At 41.2% G+C, this 25,171-nt stretch overlaps 1 protein-coding gene across 1 annotated transcript; it reads right to left on the bottom strand.

The window, feature by feature from the left end:
* Positions 1–953: 953 nt before the first annotated feature.
* LOC145413943 (oplophorus-luciferin 2-monooxygenase non-catalytic subunit-like) lies at positions 954–23,787 on the bottom strand. Its single transcript, XM_080283542.1, has 3 exons — positions 22,971–23,787; positions 21,090–21,206; positions 954–1,102 (listed from the first exon to the last, which is right to left on the bottom strand). Exons 1-3 carry the CDS (start codon positions 23,785–23,787, stop codon positions 954–956), a joined length of 1,083 nt encoding a protein of 360 aa, XP_080139668.1.
* Between the last annotated feature and the right edge of the window lie 1,384 nt (positions 23,788–25,171).

Raw genomic sequence — 25,171 nt, 5'->3', positions numbered from 1 at the left:
TTCTGGCTAACTCCTGTTGATTTTGTTTAGTGTATGTATAACCTCACAAATTAATTCAGTAAAACAATGGCTATTAACCCCTTCACAATAACAGACCTTCCCTAAGCCTAATGAAATGGAGTGGAGGTAGCAAACAATATAGTCTGAAAGACTATCATACTGAAAGGGTTAAGTGGTGTGAGAAACTGTTAACCTCTTCACTACGAGAACGTCTTTCATAATCCATTCTTTCTGTCTCTGGACGTCTTTCTTTAACCTTTAAAAAAATTATTCGTACTGAAGACGTTAAGGAAAGCTATCTTTAACTCATCCAGCACGAAAAATATCTCATAGGCTTAAAATCCTCTATAATTGCAGGAACACAATACAAATATATTCCCTGAATGAAGAAGCCCATATGGGACTCTAAAGATTTATAATGTTTTATAATTTATTCAGGATGTCAGAAAAGTTCATGTTGTCCGTGAATGCACTGCAGAATTACTTTCTATCATGACCAGAGGCTCTTTACTATTGCATCAATGAACTTCATGAAAGGATAACACCGCCACCTCTCCATATCGTGTGGAAAGCAATGACACGGCAATGAAAGTCTCGATAGGGTTAGGTCACAATTGTATCGTTTCACGAGTGATTGAGCAGTGATGACATAATCGGAGATTTGCGAACTTAACATAATGGTCACGAATCTCCAGTACGATGAAAAATAATCCGTTCTTCATTCAGATTATCTCTTTCTATTAATTCTTGATATCTCCAGCCGATCCCATTCAGCTTATTTATTGGATATCTACCGAACTTGAGGGGTTAAAAATTTCATTCATTGGTTCTCCACCATCAGATATCTTTCCTAAATAAAAAAAAAATCATTCTTAGAGACGGCAGCAATATTCATCTCAATCATGCTGCCTCCTACCCCATAATTATATGGGAGTGACCAGATGTGTCCACTCTTAGCACTGCTCGACAAAGTAGTCAGTCTCCAGGAATATGAGCTGTTCTCCCGATTGGCACAGGGTGGTGTCAGTGATGACGCTAATGTAGTCATTAGCCTCGTCCAGCATGATCCAGGCGATGTCGCACCCGCACAGCAGAGGGTTTCCTGAGGGATTACAAAAGGCTTTGTCACACTGAGGTAGGGGTCAGGTTTAGTGGCGTATTTCAGAGCATGTGGAGAGTTTGTAACACCTCTTCCTTAATGAATTATTGTTCACACTGCAACTCATTTGCAAACATATCGATATTAAAACGATATGAATAATGTGAAATAAAATATTAATGTGTTTATACAGGCTAAACTGCCATGGAGATGCTACGAACTCACCTCTGCCACCCAGAATATGGGATATTCTGACTTATTTTGTCAGATCGTGTACTTCTAGAAGAATATTTGTATTGGAACATCCCAAGTCACTGGGTCACATTCTTTTAACAATAATGTTCACTGTTACCTGCATCATGTTTAGCATTGAGAAAAGGAATAACAAAACATGACCCAGTGGAATTGAGTGTTTCTGATTCCAGCATTTATCCAGACCTACATAACCAGAGAATTTATTCAAAAGTCGTATATGAAGGAATGAAAATACTCAGTTACTCTTATTGGTGACACTATTAAAGTGATCACCTCCATTTTTCTGATAAAATATTGATAATATCCAGAAAAAACAATTCTACAGAATATCAGATTATTATACGAATATGAATAAAAAGAGCTACAGATAATTAAATACTCCAGATACGCACTGTTTTACATTTTTACTTATACATTTTGAAACTACACCGTCACCATAAGAGATTAAAAAAAAAAAAAAAGTTTGTTTCCTTGAAAAGAATAATACTGGAGTGGTAACTTGTCGGTGAGGTTTTTAGTTAAGTAATAAAGTTTTTACAACTCCGTACTCTGTACGAGACTTAGCAACCCAAAATGTGGAACAAATAAACACTGTTGTTAAAATTTTCACAAGGAACGAAGTGACACGAACATAAATAGCAAAGAATACAGTTCTGAGAAATTGCACGTCATATTCTGGATGCCTATGAAAGACCTGAGTGGTGTAGTTTATGTGATAGATGGATTTGGCTGTTGTAATTTGCTGGGACTTTCGCAGAAACATTACAGAAGTAATGCGGATTCAAGAATCCCAGCATGGGACATTATAGAAACTGTGTTTTATTATGTGGGGGATGTGTATTGGTGGTGGACCACTTCCCAAACCATAGTAATGTTTCTTGGCAAGCAAAGCACAGGTAAAATTACACTGAGAATTCCCCGGCCTCACGTAAAACGCACATTACACTTTGACAACTATTCAAACTCTGAACACTCCCCTAACCCACAACACGCGTTACACCAAAGTATTGCCAGACATGTACAGTTGCCTCATTAAGTTCCTTTACCCATGTTGCACCTCCCCGTTAAGATGTGGCACCATTGCAGCAGTAATTGCTGGCATTGTCGCAGTAGTGGCGTAAGGCGTATTTATGAATGAACCACTGACGTCAGTGATGAGTGTATATGCCAGACATCATAATACCTAATAATATGGGAGCATTTAACACATCACCAGAGACAATAGTAACATTACTATGCATATTCTAAAAGAAAATTTATATTTTGATACGACATACCAACAGGAATATAAATACAAGCAAAAAAAAAAAATATCATGAAGGTTGTTGCAGGTAGAGTCATCATACATCAGCCACTCACACCACACCTTGCTGTGGAATCTGAGGTGTTGAGTGCGTCTCATGGATCATGCTATGGGACAGTTCAAAAAACATTATAAACCTTAAAACATATGGAAACCTGTGATCATAGGCATATAGTAATAATATATAAACCAAAGCAATATAACATGGAAGGGGAATAAATAACATTATATAAATAGGACTATAGGTAATTATTCAACACAAGACTTCTAGGGAGGTATCGTTTCAGAGTAATGCAGTATGTATGCAGCTCGAATCACTGTCTGAAATTTCAAATATGACAAATGGTACATACTCATGAGACATCAGAAAGCACGCGACAGTAGTGTTAGGTCCCGTCCTCACGAGCGGACAGTGCCCGACGGGCAAACATTGTTACCAAATCATGTTCCAGTTCACACGTTTAGATACGTATGCATATGATTTATGATTCATAAAGTGTTTCGAACTGTCCCACAGCAAGCTCCATAAGATAGCCCTAACACCCCAGATTACACATACACTGTGGTGAGGGTGGCTGATGCATGATGACTATACATGCGACACCCTTCATGATATTTCTATTTTTTTTTTTCCCTCCATTTATATTCTTATTGGTATTTCGTATTAATACATAAACACTATCAGTAATGTTGTCCCTGGTGATGTATTACCTGCTTCCCTATTTATTTACTATTATGATTTCTGGCATACACACCCACCGGCCACGTGTGCAGATTACAGTGTTCATTCGTTGCTGCATATTTACGTTACTAATGCAACTCTGCCACATTTGACGTGAGCTATTTTTAGGGGGTAAAGGGACATTTTGAGGCAACTGTACATGGAACAGTAAAAGCATAACTATCCAAATAATTAGTTGGGGGAGGGGAAGTACGCCTCGTGTCGTGGAACATTTAAATGCACACACACAGTCATGATTTCTCAAAAATAAAACTTAAAGGGGGGGGGGATGTTAATGATAAAAATCGATATACAGTGCTGAAACTATAGAACGTACCCTGATGTTGGCTATTCAGATTTCGCAGCACCTCTTAGCGATTTCTTCCGCGTATTGCACCTCAATACCCTCATGGATAATATCGATCCAAAGGGTGTCGTTATTAAAACAATATATGCAGCCTAGTTGAAAATACTGCAGTAAGGTGTATTATACAAACAGATTTCTAATAGAGTGGTGTTACAGAGCCCCATGTATGACTATAGAATATGGTCATTTGGCCACACATGAACCTGGTACGGTGTTTGGGTGAGGCAGAGTCTATTGTAGCTACAGTTTCCGAAGTTCACAGTTACTTGGTCATTTCAGCAAATATTCAACTTCTCCCTTCATTCATGGTAGTGTTCCCAACAAACATGTGATTATGTCAAGGTCGTTGAGTGCACCAAATGTTAAACCCCTGCTTTACAATGATGCTTTCCAGGTTCATATATTGCCAACTGTACAAGTACAATTCCAGCATCAGTATAACAATGTCCATAGTCTGTTGGCTGCCATTACAGGGACACATGGGCAAATCCAGGATGAACCCCTGAAACTCCATGACGAATTTCCCATTTTAATAAAGCTGCCACCAAACAATTGTATTCAACTTAGGAAGGACCACTACCAGTGAAGGAGCACACGAGCTCTGTATGTAACCTTTCCAGTCTGCCCTAAATCGAATAAGTATAGAAAACAAGAAACATGTAGAAAATCAATGTCATTGGTTTGAGGGAATAACACTTTCAACCTGGTGGTATCATTTTCAGTTTTTTTCTTGCTGGTTCCAGGAGATTTTGTCCAACACTAGAGGGACTATTCTAACTGGGGAGATCACATACAATCTTCATTCACCCCTCCACTGTAAGAGGCGTACCCAAAGCTGAGTAAAATCCTTTGGAGATAACAAGAATTAAGAAAAATAAATTATCAGACATATCAGGTTTAAAGAGACGTGAGGGGGACTCTATTACGCCCAGTATATTGACTAGAAGGGTAGGGCAGGGTACAAAAATACATAAAGAGGGAAGAAAAGGAAAAAGAAGAAACATTATCATTCAGCAGAAGCCCATTTGAGTATGAATGATCGAAAAGTATCCGACTTTTAGTTGGTGAATAGAAAAAGAAAAAAAAAAATCACTGAGTTCAGGCTTTGGTACCCTTCAAAGTATGCCCCATGGGACTCACTTAACCCAACGCCCTTTCATTACTGAAAACATTTTGCAAAATCAGTTTTCATGATAGTCAACAAGAACTTTGTTGCATGTTTCTTTATTTATCTCGAACCCTTCAGCGGCATTTTCAGTTTAGGAAATAGTCAATAGTCACAGGGAGTCATGTCAGGCGAGCAAGGAGCCTGCCGAACCTGTGTGATCCTGTGTTTGGTCAAAAAACTCTTGGATGAGACAGGATGAGTGGGCAGGAGCATTATCATGGTGAAGTTGCCAGTCCTCCGCCTCCCACAACTCTCGTCTCTTGTGACGCACTGCATTCCGTAGGCAATGGAGAACTCCCAGGTAGTACCCTTTATTGATTGTTTGGCCTTCTGAAGTGTACTCACAGTGAACAACACCTTGGTAGTCAGAGAAAAAAAACTGTCAGCCACGAGCTTCATCTTGTTCCCCTTGCTTCATCACCAAAAACCCGACAAATCTTCCTGACAGTTTCAGATTGCATATGACCAAGTTTTTGACAATGATGCATTAGTGTCGCTTTGTTTCCTCAGTCATCTCGGCACAGAGTGAAAATGTGACAAGTAAGAACTTGTCGTCAAACTTACATTGCTCGGCATCGACTGGCTTGGGCTGCAGCACTGAACATATTGGATCATGCGCACAACGATTCAAGATCACATCGCACTGGGTCACATCCATTTGCTCCAACTTGTTTACAAGAAAAAAACGTGGTCGGATGCCTTTCAATCAGCCCTCGTAATGTGCCAATAATTGAAGTGATCCATCAGACAGGATCGCTTATATTACCAGTTGCATATCCATTCAGAAAAGAGGGAAGGGAGATGTCCAGGCAACCAAAAAAAAGAAAAAAGAGGGGGTTTTATATCAATGAAATTTAGAGTTCAGATGTATACTCATTGAATGATTTAAGATAAAAACTGATAACAAAAACTTTGAATTCATTTTTTTTAAACACTACTCATAGTATCCAGGTTTTATAAGTATCAGATCTCTGCGACAGACATCACACAACTCTAACCCCACTAATTTATACCACAGCCTCCTGAGTGCAATTAGGCACGGGGAGTGCTGTAGATAATGCAATGATGGGTGTGGTGGAGGTGGTGATCATGGTGGGTGCTTGATAGCTTATGCTGTAGGTAGATGGAGTGGTGTGGGTATGGAACTGAGATGGGGCAAAATAGAGGCCTGACAGTGAAAGTGCCTAGGAGGTTGAGGGTTGGTTTCATGCAAATGACCTTCAACCTGCTTATCAACCCCCAATGAAGCACCACTCCAGACTCATATCGCAGGTTATTTCTGTTCAGACAGCAGATGGACAGTAGGAGCGTTCGTGCGACTGGAGAAATGCCAGATATCACCGGTATTTTAATTTTTTGGACGGAAAAAAAAATCACGTCGGGCAATGATTGAATGGCCTTTTTCATGCATCTTATATATTGTAAAAATATGTAAATATTCTATTTCTTCTCTATAAAACAGTGCTTTGTCAATGTAGCATGAAAAAATATAGTAATATAACAAATATTTGACAGTGGATGCAGCCTGGTTTATGCATGCATAGAAATATATATGTATATCTTTAACCAACAATAATAATTGATTATAATTCATACTAACACATTCAACTCCCTGTGAGTAAGAATAAAACTTAATTCACTTCAAAAAAACATGTCGATATTTAGTTGCTCCCTCCGGTACAACAAGTTTTCCAAGCAAAACAAAACAGCTGTGTCTTTCCTCGCTCTGTGACCTACTCCATAAGCTGGCTTGCTTCGTACGTCTGGCAGCGCCAGGCTTTGATACTCCGTAACATTTTAGAATCTAATAAATATTAAACTATGGATATACCATATTTGCCATTTTTTGTACAAGTCAGATTATATACGAATGTCATTATTCAAACGCCTTTTTGCTTCTTACAGTCCAAAAACAGTCTTATTGACAGATACTGTCCTAACCTTCCTAGGGAAGAATATATAAATATATGAATTTTTAGGCGATATTTTGGGTGAAATAGCACAAGTAAGAGTAATTTACATTTTTTAAAGGTATTTGCTTAACCAATATCGTAAATATCGATCAGAAAAAGAACACTGAAGTTTAACTAAGACCCCCTTAGCCCGTCAAAACGAAAATGAGACATAATTTCTGGTGGTATCTGGCAGATTTTCCACTCAGCGCGAACGCTCCTATTCGTGTCAGAGGCGGGGCTAGCAAAGAGCTTGTCGAGCAGAGTACCTGGAGCAGTTGTTTACGGCACAGTCCCCCAGTGGAGAGTTTTGTTACATGAAAGGGTATTGTCCTACCAATCTGCTGTACTATGTTGTGCTTTTTTTAGCTGTAATCAGTACACCAATGACTTAGCAAAAAATAATAATACTGGGGCTGGTGTTTGTGGCTTGCCCATAGACTTGATAACAGTTTGTGGTAAAGCCATGATCCGGGCATTACATACAGTCATGGGAGCTATTTGATGGGCTGTATCATTCTGTCTGTTTGGACAAGGGATCTGGTCATCCCAGTCGAGATAGGGAAAGACAGTCAATGCAAGTTCAAAATTAATGTGTCACCAAAGTGATCAGTGTGCTCAGCAAAATTCATGTTCACGTGCTTTCCATGTGAATCAAGAGCCAGCTAAAGTTTCGGAGGGCTGAATAATCCGTTCATGTTCAGATGGTCTGCTGTTGAATATACTGTATACTAGTATTTCGGATAGTTCTCGAGGAGCGCTGATGTGAACATCAGAGGGAGTAATGCTGGCATCCAATGTCAATCTCAACGTGTCATATTCAATAAACCGGCCTGCACAGTGAAAACTACTGAGACTTTGAGGGTTTCCACACATGAATTGTCTAGAATAGCTGGTCTGTATACAGACGCTGAAACTGATGTCCAATTTTTGCCATTATTTTTATGGACTAGCTGGAGGCTCTTCTAAGTTCTATTCAGCTATTTCACAAGAAGGCTAAGCCACTAGGACTACAGATTTCTTGGACCAGTATCAAGGTCCACGTGTCTGGTGATTTAGCATGTGGTTAGGTCATAGAGGTCTTGGAGATTTTGTGCTTATCTTGGCAGTGTAGTTCTTTACAAGGGTAGGACAGATGACGAGTTACTCTTGTCCTATCAGTGTAAACTACAGAATGGTGTTAGAGACTCGCTCAGTTCGATTATGTGGCGCTGTCTGTATTTTTGCCGAAAGGTGAGGACACGGGTGTGCCCTGTGTTACCGTATGACTATGAGAAGGGGACACTAAATAACACTTGTTGTGAAGTGAATTAATTCCTTTGGTACAAATGCCTTTGGACAATCATGGAATACTGCAGGTAACAGCATAATGAGCAACTGCAGTACTTCATGAGAACAAGTGAAGGCCTATTACCTGCATAATACATGAATTACATCTCTTGCTATATGGACACGCACATCTCCCTGAGGATATTTCTGCTTGTACAGTGGCGTCTATCCAAGAAACACCCTGGAGAAGAGGAATCATAGCAATTTGACCGTTCCTGTCAGGAGTAACTTGGAATAGAAAGTTGCTGCCTGGAAGCTAGCGCAGAGGCACACTTGTGCACGTGATGGAGTCAGATGATGAGTTAGACTGTGGCCCGCCACAGCTTTCAGTATTCTAAGTTAGTAGTGGACTGGTATAAGTACTGGGAGTGGTGTGAATAGCTTGGATGATGGGGGTGTTGAGTAGTCGTGGGTGACAGGTGTAAGAAGTGTGTGGTGTTGGTGATGGTAAGTGTCATCATCATCATTATCATCATCATCATCATCATAATCAGCCATTACAAGTCCACTGCTGAACAAAGGCCTCCCCCAACCTTCTCCACGAATTCCTTGACTGAGCCAATCTTTGCCACGTTTTCCCTGCAAATTTCTCTGTGTCATCCCTCCACTTCCAGTCTGGCATTTTTTTGCTATGGTTATCACCTCTTGGTGTCCAGTCAGTCAACCTCTTGCTCCATCGATTATCCCTTATTCTTGCTACATGGCCTGCCCACCTCCATTTCTGTTCTTTTATAACTTCTATAATATCTTTGACTTTAGTCTGCTCTCTCACCCAAGTTGATCTTTACCTGTCTCTTAAAGAGATGCACAACACTGACCTTTCCATTGGTTTCTGAGAACGAATTAATTTATTTTCCATCGATTGTGTAACTTTCCAAGTTTCACAACCGTACGTCATAGATGGAATTATACATTTGTTACAGACTTTTCGTTTCATACAAACTGGCAAGCTACTTTTCATAATGTCTCTGTGTTTACCAAAAGCTTTCCATCCAGTTGTAATGCATCCTTTTATATCACTATCATTATCTTTCATTAATTTTAATATTTCTCCCAGGTAAGTGTATTCCTCGACTTCTTCAAGAATTTCTCCACTTATTCTGATGACGCTCTTTGGTGTTTGAGGATTAACCTGCCCCGTCCCAACCACTTTTCCACCACTGACTCCCCCCAGTCCCAACCAATTTTGGAAAAAAAAAAAATTTGGCTCAAACCTCCGCTTCTGGTGAGAAACATCGAAAATTCATAGAGAAATCACTCACCTGAGGTATAAAATACTCAATACAGGTAGCGGTACTCCTTACCTTACTTGGTTTTCTATCAGGCTGGCTCTAAAGAAAACGAGTTCTATGGGAGAGTAACTATTCCACACCACTCATAAATGGTATTTATTTATTTTTTTGGTACGAATTTATATGTAGTACAAGAGTATATTGGTTTTCACACAGTAATATTGGCAATATAAGGTATTGTTTCACTCACCAAACACATCAACATACCTGACATTTTTTGGCGACATTACCTGATCATCATTTCTGACTGTTTCTTCCTCTAATGCTACGTAAACTTTGTCCTCCACATTGTCATCGATTGGGGATTCACTCTGGCCCTGAATTTCATACTATGGCACGACATGTCTTTATTCTGGTAACAAGTGAATTGCCGTGACATTGGCGTGTGAGGGGGGGGGAGGTCATGCGGGATAAGGCATTGTCCCTGCCTGGCATCTTGTAGAGGAAGGTGTCCCGTGTATACGTACCAAAAGTCACGCACAAAAATTAATAATTGTGCAAATTAGGGACCTTGCAATTGATTCGCGTTTATATACGTCAACAGGAGTGGCAGTGACAAAACGTATGGACGTATATACACGTCAGCGGGATGCGGCGGGTTAAACATTACTTTAGTTTTACTCCGGTTCATCTTTAGCCCTACTTTCAGACTTTCTCTGTTCAAGTCATTTAACATTTCTTGCATGTCTCTGCTGTTTCTGAGATTAGGACAATGTCATCCGCAAATCTTAAATGGTTTAGCTTTTCTTCATCTATTGTCACTCCTTTGTTTTCCCAGTCTACCTTTCTGAAAATACTTTCTAGGCTTGCTGTAAATAACTCTGGTGAAATTGTATCTCCCTGATGCACGCTCTTCTCAATCTTAATTATCTCTGAGTCCTTACGTAATTTAACTGTAGCAGTTCCCTCTTTATACATGTTTTCGAGCAGTTTTACAATGTTCTCATTTACTCCTTGTTCTCACAATGAATTTATAATTGCTATATGCTCCACTGAGTCGAAAGCTTTTTCGTAATCACCAAAACCTAAGCACAGTGGTTTATTATATTCTGTAGGTTTCTCAGTTACCTGATTAATTGTGTGTAGATGACCAGTAGTCGAGTACCCGCTTCGGAATCCTGCCTGTTCACGAGGTTGGTTTTCCTCCATATTTGTAGTTATTCTGTTTGTAAGGACTTTAATGAAAAGTTTGTAAATGACTGATAGCAAGCTAATGGATCGATAGTTACTAAGGTCTTTTGAGTCATCTTTTTTGTAAAGTAAAATAACTGTTGCATTACACCATGTTTTGGAAATTTTCTTCCTTTTTATACATTGAGTAAATAAGTGAGCAAGCCTAGTTTGTACTTCTGCTCCTGCATCCAACAGTATTTCTGCTACTATTCCATCTTCTCCCGGAGCTTTCCCTCTTTTCCTATTTTTAAGAGAATTATTTACATCGTCTGGTGTTTCCTCAGGTATTTCACTTGTGTCAGCTGTTGGTACTACTGTCTTTGATGCGTACAGTTCTTTGTAAAATTCTTCAACTCTCTTCACCATCTTATCTCTGCATTTAATGGCTTCACCGTTTTTGTCTTTTAGTAATGTAATTTGTTGCTTTCCAAGTGCCATTTTACTTCGGACCTGTTTCAGACTTTTTCCTTTTTTGATGGTAGGTGTGACTTACAGTAAGTTCCCGGTCTAGCATGGGTGGTGATGTTGGTGTGAAGCATGGAGTGGATGTGCTGTAGGAGGTGGTCATACCCTCCCTTCCGCCGAACACCCTCATACCCTCCCTTCCGCCAAGCACCCTCATACCCTCCCTTCCGCCAAGCACCCTCATACCCTCCCTTCCGCCAAGCACCCTCATACCCTCCCTTCCGCCAAGCACCCTCATACCCTCCCTTCCGCCAAGCACCCTCATACCCTCCCTTCCGCCAAGCACCCTCATACCCTCCCTTCCGCCAAGCACCCTCATACCCTCCCTTCTGCCGAGCACCCTCATACCCTCCCTTCCGCCGAGAACCCTCATACCCTCCCTTCCGCCGAGCACCCTCATACCCTCCCTTCTGCCGAGCACCCTCATACCCTCCCTTCCGCCGAGCACCCTCATACCCTCCCTTCCACCACCCACCCTCATACCCTCCCTTCCACCATTCACCCTCATACCCTCCCTTCCACCACCCACCCTCATACCCTCCCTTCCGCATACCATCCTCATGCCCTCCCTTCCTCCACCCACCTTCATACCCTCCCTTCCTCCACCCACTTTCATACCCTCCCTTCCACCATCCACCCTCATACCCTCCCTTCCGCATACCATCCTCATACCCTCCCTTCCTCCACCCACTTTCATACCCTCCCTTCCACCATCCACCCTCATACCCTTCCTTCCTCCACCCACCCTCGTACCCTCCCTTCCACTGCCCACCCTCATACTCTCCCTCCCGCATCCCACCCTCTCTGCCACAAACAGATATATACCAGACAAGTAACTGTGGCAGCTGTGTTGACGTCGCAAGTCTCACCCTTCCTGCTTCAAATCCGTAGTCATTTATTTAAAGCAGATATATCCGCTGGTGTATGTAGACGCCTTTGTATATGAACGTATTGCCCAAAGAATTAAATAGTTAAAGAAAATGTGTTACCAGTTCTCCTAAACCAACCAAAATACTTGCCATATCTTTAGAAAACAAGGCTGTGGAAACCGACTCAGGTTTCTGTATAATAGCAAAACTTGTTCTGGATTCTAAAATACAGTCAGTTCCCCCTCATAAGGTACGATTTTTTCACCCTAGTACGAAAGATATTACATTCTCCTTCCCCTGCCTCTCCTGGTATGATAATGAACCTCCCACAGTGGTTTGCCATCGTAACTAATATTTGTTCATGCAGGAACGGCACATAACATGGGAAGATACTGCATTGGCCTCCTTCCCAATAAAACAAACCAGAGTTACAAAGCGTGTATGAGAGTCTCAGTGTTGGTCTATGCAAAGTTCACATTGGAAAACAGAGAAACACTGAACTGGGAGTAGCCTGTTTTAACTGAATGAATGTCAAATAATTAAGGGTGCATCACCGGATCGGACGTATTCTGACTCAAATAGTGCCGAAGAGTGACGTCATGTAACTATGAAACCGCGTGTTGGTTCTAATCTAATACAACAGACAATGCCGTGTCTCCCGTAACACTAAATCAGAAGGGATAAAGGCGCAATAAGAATGATAATGGCATGGTTCCAGATTGTGGTCACCAGCCTGAAGCCTGCAAGCAGTGATTCTCAAAAGGTGGCGTGCCCCTCCTTAGGGAGGAGTCGTGAGCAATTCCCAAAGGGGGCGCGATGACTGGGAGGAATAATAACACCCTCAACAAAAGTGTGTGTGTGTGTGTGTGTGTGTGTGTGTGTGTGTGTGTGTGTGTGTGTGTGTGTCACGATGAACCATTGATTTATATTCAGTACTGTATCCATATTTTGTCTGCTCCAGATTTTTAAGCACGTTTTCTATGTATCTGTAAAATATTTTTTTTTTTCTGTCTTTCTCCTGATCATCCTCTCTCTCTCTCTCTCTCTCTCTCTCTCTCTCTCTCTCTCTCTCTCTCTCTCTCTCTCTCTCTCTCTCTCTCTCTCTCTCTCTCTCTCTCTCTCGCAACAGATCGCTTCGAGAAAAAATCAAAGATACCAAGAAGTCTTACACTGCAAGATGGACCACACCCCGGTTAAAATATAAACGTCCCTCAACTACCCCCATCTCCCATAAAGGGGTACAGTACAATACACAAGAAAAAAATTAGCCTGTATTCACGCGGCTTAACGTCCACCTGAACCTGCGGCAACAATAATAAGAATAATTCGGGAGGCCAAGGATGAGACGGAGAGGTATATGAGAGAAGGTGTGAGATGGGAGCAGGGCAGTGAAATGGCGGGGGACGGGGTGACATGGAGGCTATTTGTTTGTGGCTACCCCTTACTGATTAAGGCGTCTGGTAATAGAAAGATAGATAGATTGAAGTTGTTAGAGACATATTATGGCAGGTAGCGGAGGGGGAGGGGAGGGGGGCATGGTTATGTGGACAAAGGCTAAGGGGCGGGACCTGAAAAAGGTTGAAAATCGCTGCTTTAGAGTAGCGCTTCTATTGCTTTCTAACGAACAAAAACGTAAGTGATAGTGGACAAAAGTACTAAGTAGAGCCTAAAAAATTCCTGGATATCACTACGATGCAGCTGTCATTTTAGAGGTGGCAAGAAAGTAAACTGATCTGGTTGATTAAAGTAAGAAAACAAAAAGATATAAGAGAGCGTATACAGGATGCAGGAACAAATGCATGAAATAGGAAAGCTTATACAGGATGCAGGAACAAATGCATGACCAAGTGAGTTTGAAGTAGGTCCTAGTAATGTTTAATCTGTCAGTCAGAAAATATTATCCTCCGGACGGAATTAACGAAAATGCTGAGAGGAAACTTGGGTGTTACAAAAATGATATGATGTATCATAGATAACATTATTCAGCCAAGAATCCATGATGATACACAGTATTATGGAAACAACTTCTATTTGTAGTTCAGTTTTGAGATATATACAGATATTTCTGGTACAGTAAACTACTTTGAAGGCTGGAAGTTGAATCGGTCGCTCTAGAGGACCAAATTTTAATAAGATTTGCGAAAGTCCGCCAGACTTACGCTACTCTTCCTTTGGTTAAACAGTTTCATTGTAGTATAGCAGCTGTGAGAATTTCCCTTGTGTTAATGCATGTCTTCACCATCTGCTATTTGAAGACAACATATGAATAATTTCTACAAGAAAAGAGGTCTAAATACCTCTTGTCCGTTTTTTTATACTATACAGTTTTAATTGTTCCAGATTACACATACACGTAAATGTTATTGCACCCATGATGTCTGATCAGAGGCTAACGTTACATGCATATCGGGGAGGGATATGAACTCATTCAACGTTCTGATCTGCACCATTTTTTTTTTTTTTTTCAATTATGCTAATTCAAAATGACCAGGAATAGTCTGTTGTATTTCATTTTCGCATTTATTATAATAATATTCAACATAGGGCCTAAAAGTGTCTCTAAAACTGTTGTTAGTTCCACGGTAAAGGATAGTTTAGTGTCAATTAAATAAAAATGACAAAAAAATGTCTAGGACGCAGAAAACATACAAAAATAGTAAGATACCGAAATACAGGAAATACCAGCATGTCTTAGGTGCTAAGCAGAATTCTTGGTAAAACTGTATGAGAGAGTTTTATACCTTCTAAAGAAAAATACAGGCTGTACTAATGATAGTCTTGACTGAAGCAGTCATTGATCATAATATAGCCTACCACTGAACCTAACCTACCCAAACCAAAGCAACCTAGCTGACTAATCTAGACTATCGCTGGACATATCCTAACCAAATCAAAATTTGACCTGACCAACACAGACTACTGCTAGACTTGACTATACCAGATTTTGACCTGATGTTACTTGCTGTAGCTTTGCCTGCGAACAAAACCCAGTGGAACCTATACATCATCATCATCATCATCCGGACCTCCTTTCCCACCCTAGAGCAGGGTGAACAATTGCAATGTCCAGAGAGCCCAAATTTGCCCAATCCAATGGGCCACGCTTCCATCCACTCATCTTACAAGCCTCCGGAATCCTGGCTCTATCGGATCCGCTCAAAATAAATTCACCACGTTCTGTAGCTTCATATAAACGTATCCGACTGAGTCAGTCCGGAAGCTACCACGTTAAAAAAGGGTGCCAAATCCCTCATCATGCACTTCTTTTCACAACATTCATCCAGCCAGCTCGATCTCTTTCAGTTACCTAGCCTTACCGACTTCCAAACCTCTCTTCCTCACACACTCATCCACCATATCTCTCCAACTTCTCCTTGGCCTACCTCGCCTCCTCCCTCCTTCAAATTTGCTCAGATATACCTTTTTCACCATTCTATTATTATTCATTTTCTCCACATGACCATGCCATTTCAGTACACTCTCTTCAGTTCTGGTGTCCACCGACTTCCTCACTCCACATCTTTCTCGAATCACATTATTTCATATCCTATCCACCCTCTGTACCGTACTCCATATACATTCCTCAGCAGTCCCATCTCCACTGCCGTTACTCTTGACTTTTCATTTTCATGCCACACCATAGTCTCACATCCCTATGTTAAAGTTGGCACTAACACTCCTTCATGTAAGCCTTGTGCTGCTGCAACACTCAAGCCTCTGTTTCTTATCAAGGCCTTCATTGCACCACCTACTTTTCTTCCTTGTGTCACTCTACTGTCAACTTCTTTTGCACATTTTCCTCTCTTTTCTATCACTGTGCCCAAGTATTTGAACTCTCTCACCAATTCCAGACTCTCCCCATTCACCGTAACATCAGACTGGGAGTCACCTTCTCTCTCAGTAACAATCACTTTACCCTTTTCTACATTTACTCTCAAGGCATGACGCTCACAGACATCGGCAAAACTCTGCACTAGCCTACCATGTTCCTGTCCGGTACTTGCAAGCAGCACTGCATCATCAGCATACAACAAAATTGAGAAGTTCCTTCCATCACCATTCATTACCAACGCCATCCTTCTCTCCATTACTCGTGTTTTCACTTCTCTCATCACCCCATCCATATATATCTATATCTATCTATCTATCTATATCTATCTATCTATCTATCTATCTATCTATCTATCTATCTATATATATATATATATATATATATATATATATATACTAAACAACCATGGGGACATCACACAACCTTGTCACACGCCCACACCGATTGCGAACCATTCAGTTAGATGCCCATTAACTCTTACACATGCTTCACTACCATCATAAAAACTCTTAACGGCAGCTAGCAGCATACCATCTACTCCGTACATGCGCAAAACTTTGTCTTAAACTTTTTGCAGATCCTTGAATGCCATAATCACCTTATGGTCCTTCTCACAAGCTTTTCTGCTATCTGTCTGACTGCAAATATCTGATCCACATATCCTCTGCCACTCCTAAAGTCACCCTGCTCATCACTCACTAGGACTTCTAACATCTCTCTTACTTTCTCTATAATAGTTCTTCCATATACCTCCCTACCACACTCAAACTTATGCCACGATAATTCTTGCACTTACGTCGCTCACCTTTATTTTTGTACAGGGGTACGATCACAGCCTTTTTCCACCCTACAGGCACAGTTTCACTCATCCATGCCTTCTTACATATCTCCAACAAGCACTTCATTTCACTCTTTTCACTACATTTAAGCATCTCTGCATACACCTCATCAACCCCAGCTGCTTTCCTATTTTTCAGCCGCTTCTCAGCACTCTTCACCTGTGCGAGTGTCACGTCTCATGGCACTGCATTCCTTCTCTTCACACCCCCAACAACCAGTCATTTTCACAGCCGCTCTGCTCTCTCTATTCCCATTCATCAGGCTTTCAAAATATTCTTTCCATCTGGTCCTTACTTCATCCCCATGGGTTAATAATCTGCCACCTACATCCTTCACACCATCACATTTCTTTCTGCTTTCACTTCTACATTTCCGCATCTCTTTCCAGAATAACTTCCTATTTTTAGAGTAGTTCGCATTCATTTTTCTTCCTAGATCATCATTTACCTCCTTCTTTTTCCTCTTCACTGGTCCTTTTACGTGCTTCTTTCTCTCATTATATTCAGTTCTTATTTCAATGGAACCCCTGTCCTGTAACCACTTTAGCCACTTCTTCCTCTTTTCCTCCACCACTTTCTTAATCTCCTCATCCTATCATGCCGTACCTTTCTTTTTTGTTGTTACTCTTGCCACACCACATACCGCTTTAGCATTCCTAACTAAGCAATCCCTATATGCATTCCACAGGCTGTCCGGATCCATTTCATTCCAGCTCAATGATTCTAACTCCTCCTTTACTTTGGTCCTATAATCATCTGCCATTTCTTTGATCCTCAGCTTCTCAACTTTCAGTCTTTCTCCCTCACTCCTCTCAGCTTAATTTAGCATACCACAATCATATGATTTGACAGACCTCCACATCATCCTCTCACAGCCATCGTATCAGCAACCATTCCCATCATCAACCTCTCTACGAGCACTTAATCAATCAGGCTTCTTTCAACACAATCCCCATTCCCTCTATACCATGTATATTTATGTGCATCTTTTGCGTTTGAAATACGAGTTACAAATTCACAACCTCCTCTCCTGATACATATCCTTTAGTCCCTTCCCATTATCATTTTCTCCTGGTACTCCATAACAACCCATTATGTCATCCTCAGGACCAGTGCCTACTCTTCCATTCATATCCCCCATCACGATCACTTTATAGCTCCTGGGCATTTCTCCCACTACTTCACCCAGCTCATCCCAAAATCTGTCTTTGTCTTTCTCACTTCTGTTCTCACACGGTGCACATGTTACAATCACTGCCACTTTCACATTCTCAGATTTAAACTTGACATACATACACCTCGAGCTGACACATTTGTAGTCTCTCATTCCACTCTGTCACACCTCATTCATCAACAAAGCAACTCCTTCCTTGCATCTTCATCTCCCATTCATTCCTGATCTTACACATTTCACACCCTCCCACTCCTCCACTTCGCACCCTTTCATCTTCGTTTCACACAATGCCATCACAGCATATCTCGCACTCTTGGACACATTCACCACTTCCACCCTCTTGCTGTCCTCATTCACACCTCTCACATTGCCCATGGCCACACGAGTCTGCCCATTTGGTTGGGGCCCTGGGCAGGTATTGGGCCCTCCGAGGCACTCTGAAACTACTGCCATGATGAAGTGATTTTGGATAGGGGAATCTGGGGGACACTTAACCCTGCCAGAAACCGTGGTTATATGGTTACTACCCAGCGTAGTAAATGGTTTCCTGAGTACAAGAAACCATTTGGCTTGTCACTCAGTGTAGAGATCATATGGCATCTCTACAATGAGTGAGTGGATGATGGGCGCCCACATCCACCACCTATACAACCTCAAGTAATTGTACATGAATCTTAAGTTGGCTGCTAACCACACATGCTGCTGTATATACAGCAGTGTGACTCAAGTAACATACTGTACTGTGGTAAAAAATAAAATCAGACCATGCAGCTGAAAAGATAATTACTACAACAGTATCTGCCAGAATGATAGAGTTATTAATTAAACTTTTGTTTTTCTTTCAAATTTAACTTTTAAAGAATTCTAGTTTGCTGTCTATGTGGCACAGAACCAACGCACAGTACCTCTCATCTGATAAGGTACAGTTTATTTACCGACTTAAGTTTTGCAAGTCAGGAAAAAAGAAGATGGCTGCATAAAGAAACTTTAGTTCTTTCAGCATGATAGGTTAAATAAGGAAAATGTGTAAGAAAATGTTTTCAGCCAAACCTGACACATTCGAGACAAGCTAGTTCTGTAGAGAAAGAAACACCGATGTGGGACTAACGCCCGTAGTCTTGAAACTGAGGGCAGGGGTTACCCTTCCCGCACCCCGCTCGAGGTGGAAGCTCACACCTTCACCGGAAGTGGTAATTTTGAAAGCGGGAGAGCGCACCCCTTCATGTGGGTAGGCGCGGCAAAGAGTTGGTAACACTGACTCATTTTAAAATTCAAAATCTTAAAATAAAAAAATACATATGACTGTTTCTAAGATTCACACACAGTATAATCTATTAATGACTGCAATTCTTACCTCTTCTGTTATTAAACAGTGGCATTTGTTCTTAAATACTCTGTATAAGAGAATGCATACAGAATTTGGAGAACCTGTACCGCAGGAAAAATTCGGTGTCAGACATACTGTAGCTTCAAGGGGGTTCATGTGGTCAGTAATAACCCTACGAATACGCCTTGGCTGATCATACCGATTTTGTCTATTTCTGCTCCAAATGCTTGTTTTTGCCATTTTTCCCACCCAGAACCCCGAAATCCCACCCCCCAAGAGAAGGGGGGCGGGTTAATTTGAAAACCAATCACGAACACAGAAAATAAAAGCCAAATTCGTTCAAATCACACCAAAATACACTAGAGAAATATATTGCCACGCCAAAACAAAGCAGTGCGGACTTGTAAAAGCTCACCGAACGCAAACATGAGACTTCGTAATTCAAACTAACTGGCTGTGCACCAGTCGTCTGTTTAGGTAGGCTACCACCCGGCTTAATGTAGAAATTATTTCACGTACTAATCAAACTAATTATGAAAGTATCATACACCACATCTGATAAACAACTTGGTAGAAATATTGAGAAATAAGATGGAAGTGGATACAATATCTCTGTTTTCGTCTCGTCGTAAATTAACCATCTCCAGAGAAGCGGTGAAGTCTTTTAAAACGATAAAAATGTTAAACGCTTATTTTTTTCTTCACACGATGTTTTTATCATTAAATTAAAATTCCCATCACACACACCATAGGGACCTTCAAATTCTACAAAGTTTTCTTTGCATTAGGCTGCTATAATATTTCGAAGGGGCATGCGAAGGAGTGCCCCCCGGATTCCAGTATTACGAGTACGCTGGGGTAATCCTCTCCCCTTCACCGGGGAACACTCTCCCCTTCGTGCGTTAAGACTACCAAAAGATACGGATAGGGCAAGGTGAACTCTTTCCCACAGTTTAAGACTACGGCCGTAAGTCCCACATCTGTGTTTCTTTCTCCAACTTGTCAACTAAAAGTGAATCTAGTTCTGTAGACTTCTTTGATGTTAGCTTCAACTTTACCTAATATTACACCACTAGGGTAAGAGAAGGTTGATGTATGAACATATTTACAATGGTTTTTGCTTTTATATATTGATTTCCTCTCTCTGAGAAAAAAGAAATAGGAGACGATATTGTAAAAACCGTAATGTCGGATGCTTGTCTAGAATCAGCAGACCATTGTATTTGTAACGTGACGTCATCACTTTGGTTTTCTGTTCAATCATATAGCAAGAAACTGGAAGAATATCCCATTTCTTTAAGACTGGTTCTGGACAATCCATATATCCCTGTTAGACATTAAGCAAGTAAACGTGAGATAATATGAATCAGTGCAACAAGTTGTTCTAGCTTTCACGCCGAGGTGAAGGACAGGACAATTTGCGTCAAAAGTCGATTCCATCCACAGTGGCAATGCTCCTTGAAACATTTACATGATAGAGATATACAATGAAAGGAAGAAGCATAATGTTTTTGAAAAGTGAAGTTTACGAAGAGGAGTAAACAAAAAATAATAATTTATGCTAAGGTACACATTTGTAGTGACCTAATTTAAAAACAGACTTGAATAATATGATCATCGCTTGAAATAAACACACACACACACACACACACACACACACACACACACACACACACACACACACACACACACACACACACACACAAGCACGCGCGCGCATTGAGTAAGTGAGTGAGCGAGGGAACGGTTACAGTTACATATTGTTGCAGATCACACGGACCTTTAGGTATGGCCATTTGGGGGTAGCCCAGTCTTAAAATTGATAGAAAGACGAACTATTCAATTACAAAAGCTGAAGAGTTACAGGAGTTAAAATACAGGAGCATAAAGACAGACAAATAGAGAGAACTACTGCTACCCTCACCTGATAGATCGAGGATACCACCGTCTTTCAGCTGTTCAAAGATGTGGGTCCAATACTGTTCTTCCAGGGTCGACAATTGGTTATTTTGCAGCACCAGTACGGCGTCACTCTTCAGGCCTGTCCACGCAAGTGCCACGTTAGTAACTTTCTCTGCTGGATCTAGAGGTGCTCACTTTCTCTTAGCGACTATTTTCAACGTCTAGCCAGAAGAAAACTAACAGTATTCTTGGAACTTTTACAAAGGTTTAGGAATAATCTTCAGATATTTATGTATGTTTAGCAATATTCGTGAGAGTTTTATAAAGGCTTAGTGATATTCTTAAGATTGTTACAAAGATTTCGTAACATTCTTAACATTTATTTACAAAGGTTTGCCATCTTGAGGTTTTAGCCTTTTGTTCTAAATATACGAGTATATAGGATAATTTTGCTATTAAAATTCTAGGTACTTCTACAAACAACTTTGATGATATTGTTGGATTCTGATTCGGCAGCACATAAGCTCTCCAAAGCCCAGAGTTGCCGCAGGTGTGATTTTGCGGGGAAGGTACTTAGTGTGATGCTCTTAGCCCTCAAAGTTGCAAGGCTCAGAGGTCAAAAACAAACCGATCATCTATCAAGTAGGTTACTCAGACACTGGGCCCTAGAGGATGAGGGAGACAGACTGACGGATGATGCGTGACAGGACAGCAACACATAACTGATGACGGACGATTGGTGGCAGGTGACAGTGGAAAGAGTACAGGTGACAGGTGACAGAGGATAGGTGATGACAAAAGGAAAATGACAGATAGCAGGCAACAATGGTGACATATGATGGGTGACATGACAGGTGAATGATGATAGTTTCTGGCGGTTAACAGACGTTGAAAGATGATTTTTTTTGTTTTTGTTTATGTGTCCGACTCTGGGCATAGGTAACAGATGATAGTGTGACGGGAAGGCGACATATTATGGTAGGTATCAGGTATCAGCCGATAAATGATAAAAAATGAAATGTGACAGGAGACTGGTGAATGAGGGTGACAGACAACAGATGAGAGGAAAGGCCTATAGTTCACACTAATCCCTTCAATACCATGGCTTCATAAGGTACATTATTCTTGATGTCACTAAATGTTCTTAATTAGTTCAGGTGAGCCCCTTACAGTACCCTTTATAGAGAGGTCAAGAAGGTTATACAGAACTTAACCCCCCTCCCCCGTTCAAAAAGTCTACCCTGGGTAAAACCATCGGGAGATGCCAAGACCAATAAACATGTCTTCGGAATGAAGTGTTTACTTGTTGACCCACTAAGCAAGGAGACTTCTTTATTTTATTGCAACCATCTTCTAACGATTTTATTTATCTTTGGACAAACTTTCTCAACTGGAATATAGCCTTTATGAATCCTTTCAGACCCAGAGGCCCTTCCTAGGCTGAACACAATCATCCGGTTGCAACATAAATACACTAAAAAGAACGCCACCCAGACTTACCAAGAACCTTCCATTACCTGATGGTCTTGAATTACGTTATATATTTTATGTTACAGATTGCTATAATCATTGTAAACACCTCCACCCCAGGACATTTTTCCCTCCGCTACCAGTCTAAGGAATGGCGTTATCGTACTGAAGTGAGTGATAATAAAATCACAGATGAACCGAAAATTCTATAACCCTAATATAGACCGCTTTGTTGACTTTTACCCATTGAAATGCAGAAAAATATAATATAGCTTAGGGTGAGACCTCTTGTAGCTGAGCGGTCAATCAAGGCTGTATCTGTCATTCCATTTTGACAAGCTGTGAATGAATGAAAGTGCTGAAAATAGGACGAACAAAACGTGAGATGCGTCGGTGATGAAATAGATAAATTAGAGTGGAAACTATTACTTGCCTGATATAGAATCATGATCGACAAAATTTATATAATTGTCGCTGAGGTCGACACGGGAAAGGGTTGGGCCAAAAGTTGCGATGTCCAACAGGTTAACCTCCGTCAGATCGTTACGTGACAGGTCCAGGATCTCCAGTTTTGTTAGGTTAAACATAGTTGGGGTCAGATCTCCTAGAGCGATGCCAGAAAGGTGGATCTCACGAAGGTTTGGAGCTAATGAGAACTGCGTTCTGCTGTTGACTACCATGTTGCTATTATCATTGGCGCTGAACACTTCAATTGAATCGGAATCCAGGTCAGGTAGCTCTATAAGTTGATTACCGTCAAGTATGAAAGTGTAGAGGTATGTATACTCCCTGAGTGGTTCGAATGGATAAGCGGAGAGCTGGTTGCTGGAGAGATCCAGGAATCGTAAATATTCGTGTGACCCGGAGAAGGCCTCGTCCTCCACCATGCTAAGTTGTGTTCCACTGATTGTTATACGTTCAAATGTTACATCTTGAAAGGTGTGTGCGTTGATGCTGTCAAGCTGGTTTGAGAGATCGGCAGGGTCATGTTCAATTTTCATTTCAAGATAGTGGAAAAATGGGAACTGCTCCATGAAGATACTTTCTAGTTCACTGGTGGACTGGACTTCGGAGCATTCCATGGTGAGGTTATAGTCCTCCCTGGCAGTGCACACGCAGGGCAGAATGTTGTTAGCTATGGGGCATGGCCACTCTTGCGGCAGCGGCTCCACGTAAATATCGGGTGGGGCCATGGTCATGGTCAGGTGGGCCGTGGCCACCACCATCACCACCAACATTCTAAACGCCATTGTATTTCTCTCGCCAACAACTGACAAACACCAATCCTACATCACGCTCCAACCCTTATACCACCACTCTTCCTATCTTATCACGTCCCCCCCCACACACACACATACACACACACACACACACACACACACACACACACACACACACACACAAATCCACACAAATACTGGCACCTCCACTCGCCTATTTGCACACAGTCTGACGTCCACACTCCCCTCACAGACGAGACATAACTGAGGGCCATCATGTCTATGAAGGCCACGATACGTCAGCACCCACCATGGCCAAACCGACCCGCATTTTCCCTGATACAGGACGCTTCGTAGCACTTCTTCTTTGCCGATTTTTTTTTTTTCACACCTTCTCATAGGCGAGTCAGTTCTAGTAATCTGTGCCGAGCAACGTCGAACGATTTTATTAAAGTGAATGCTAATATTGTAACAGTTAACCCTGACATGACACGGACAACACTAGAATTTTATTGCAGCTTAGGACAGGCGATTTTATTTGGTTGAGAGTAAATTATAGGTGCCTCAGAGAGTTAACACTGTTTCTTATATTTATGGTTAGTGAGGGAGCCCACTATCCACTTAATAACTGAACTTCAAATTAAAACAACTGAAGTTTAATTTAAAACAACTGATGTATAATTTAAAACATCTGAAGTATAATTTAAAACATCTGAAGTTTGATTTAAAATACCTGAAGTTTAATTCAAAATAAGTGAAGTTTAATTTAAAACATCTGAAATGTAATTTAAAAGAACTGAAGTTTATTTTAAAACAATCAGACTTTATATATAACTAGTTCTGTGTGTGTCATACCATCTGGGGAAGTGTTCATCATGGATGTAGAAGTAGCTGCCAGATCGCGTTTCACAGTGGGTTTCATGACGCTCCAACACTCTTCAATGGGGTTTAGTGGGGCACTATATGGGCTCGCCCGTAATATCTCTACACCGCAAAATTCCTCTTCCTCAACAACACCCTCAAGGCCAGCATGAACGGGTGCATTATCACAGACAATAGCAATGCTGTCAAAAGGCTCAGTAATTGTGAGGAGCATTCGTCGCAGCCAATCTCGACAGTCTTTCTTCTTGTAGCTACCCCTCCTGCATTCCCAGTAGACGATGCCATGCTGTGAAATTCCACCGAGTATATGTTTTTTTTTTTTTTTCCTTTTGATGTAGGACTTTTCACCATGCAAAGAACTCCCTTACGTGCACGCCTCGGAGATCGGCGCAGGAAAAGATTCACATTTGTTTCATCAATGTAAACTACAGTTTTCCCACGTCCAATCCTATTCATGAATTTTTCCACATAGTCCCTCCGTTTGTGTTTGTTTGCCTCGGAGGTCGCTGAGACAGGTTCTGGATGTACCGTT

This window comes from Coenobita brevimanus, chromosome 12, assembly GCF_032717465.1.
Source record: "Coenobita brevimanus isolate Jiangsu-jjx chromosome 12, ASM3271746v2, whole genome shotgun sequence".
Classification (NCBI taxonomy): domain Eukaryota; kingdom Metazoa; phylum Arthropoda; class Malacostraca; order Decapoda; family Coenobitidae; genus Coenobita; species Coenobita brevimanus.
Note: the sequence above shows the minus strand (reverse complement) of the source record. Positions and strands in the feature narration are given on the sequence as shown.

Excerpts from the sequence above, each read along its gene's own strand:
- LOC145413943 (XM_080283542.1), bottom strand. The coding sequence starts at position 23,787 with ATGGCGTTTAGAATGTTGGTGGTGATGGTGGTGGCCACGGCCCACCTG. Across the intron at positions 21,207-22,970 it reads CGATCATGATTCTATATCAG|GCCTGAAGAGTGACGCCGTA; the intron begins GCAAGTAATAGT and ends TTGCGTGGACAG. Across the intron at positions 1,103-21,089 it reads TGGTATCCTCGATCTATCAG|GAAACCCTCTGCTGTGCGGG; the intron begins GTGAGGGTAGCA and ends GTAATCCCTCAG.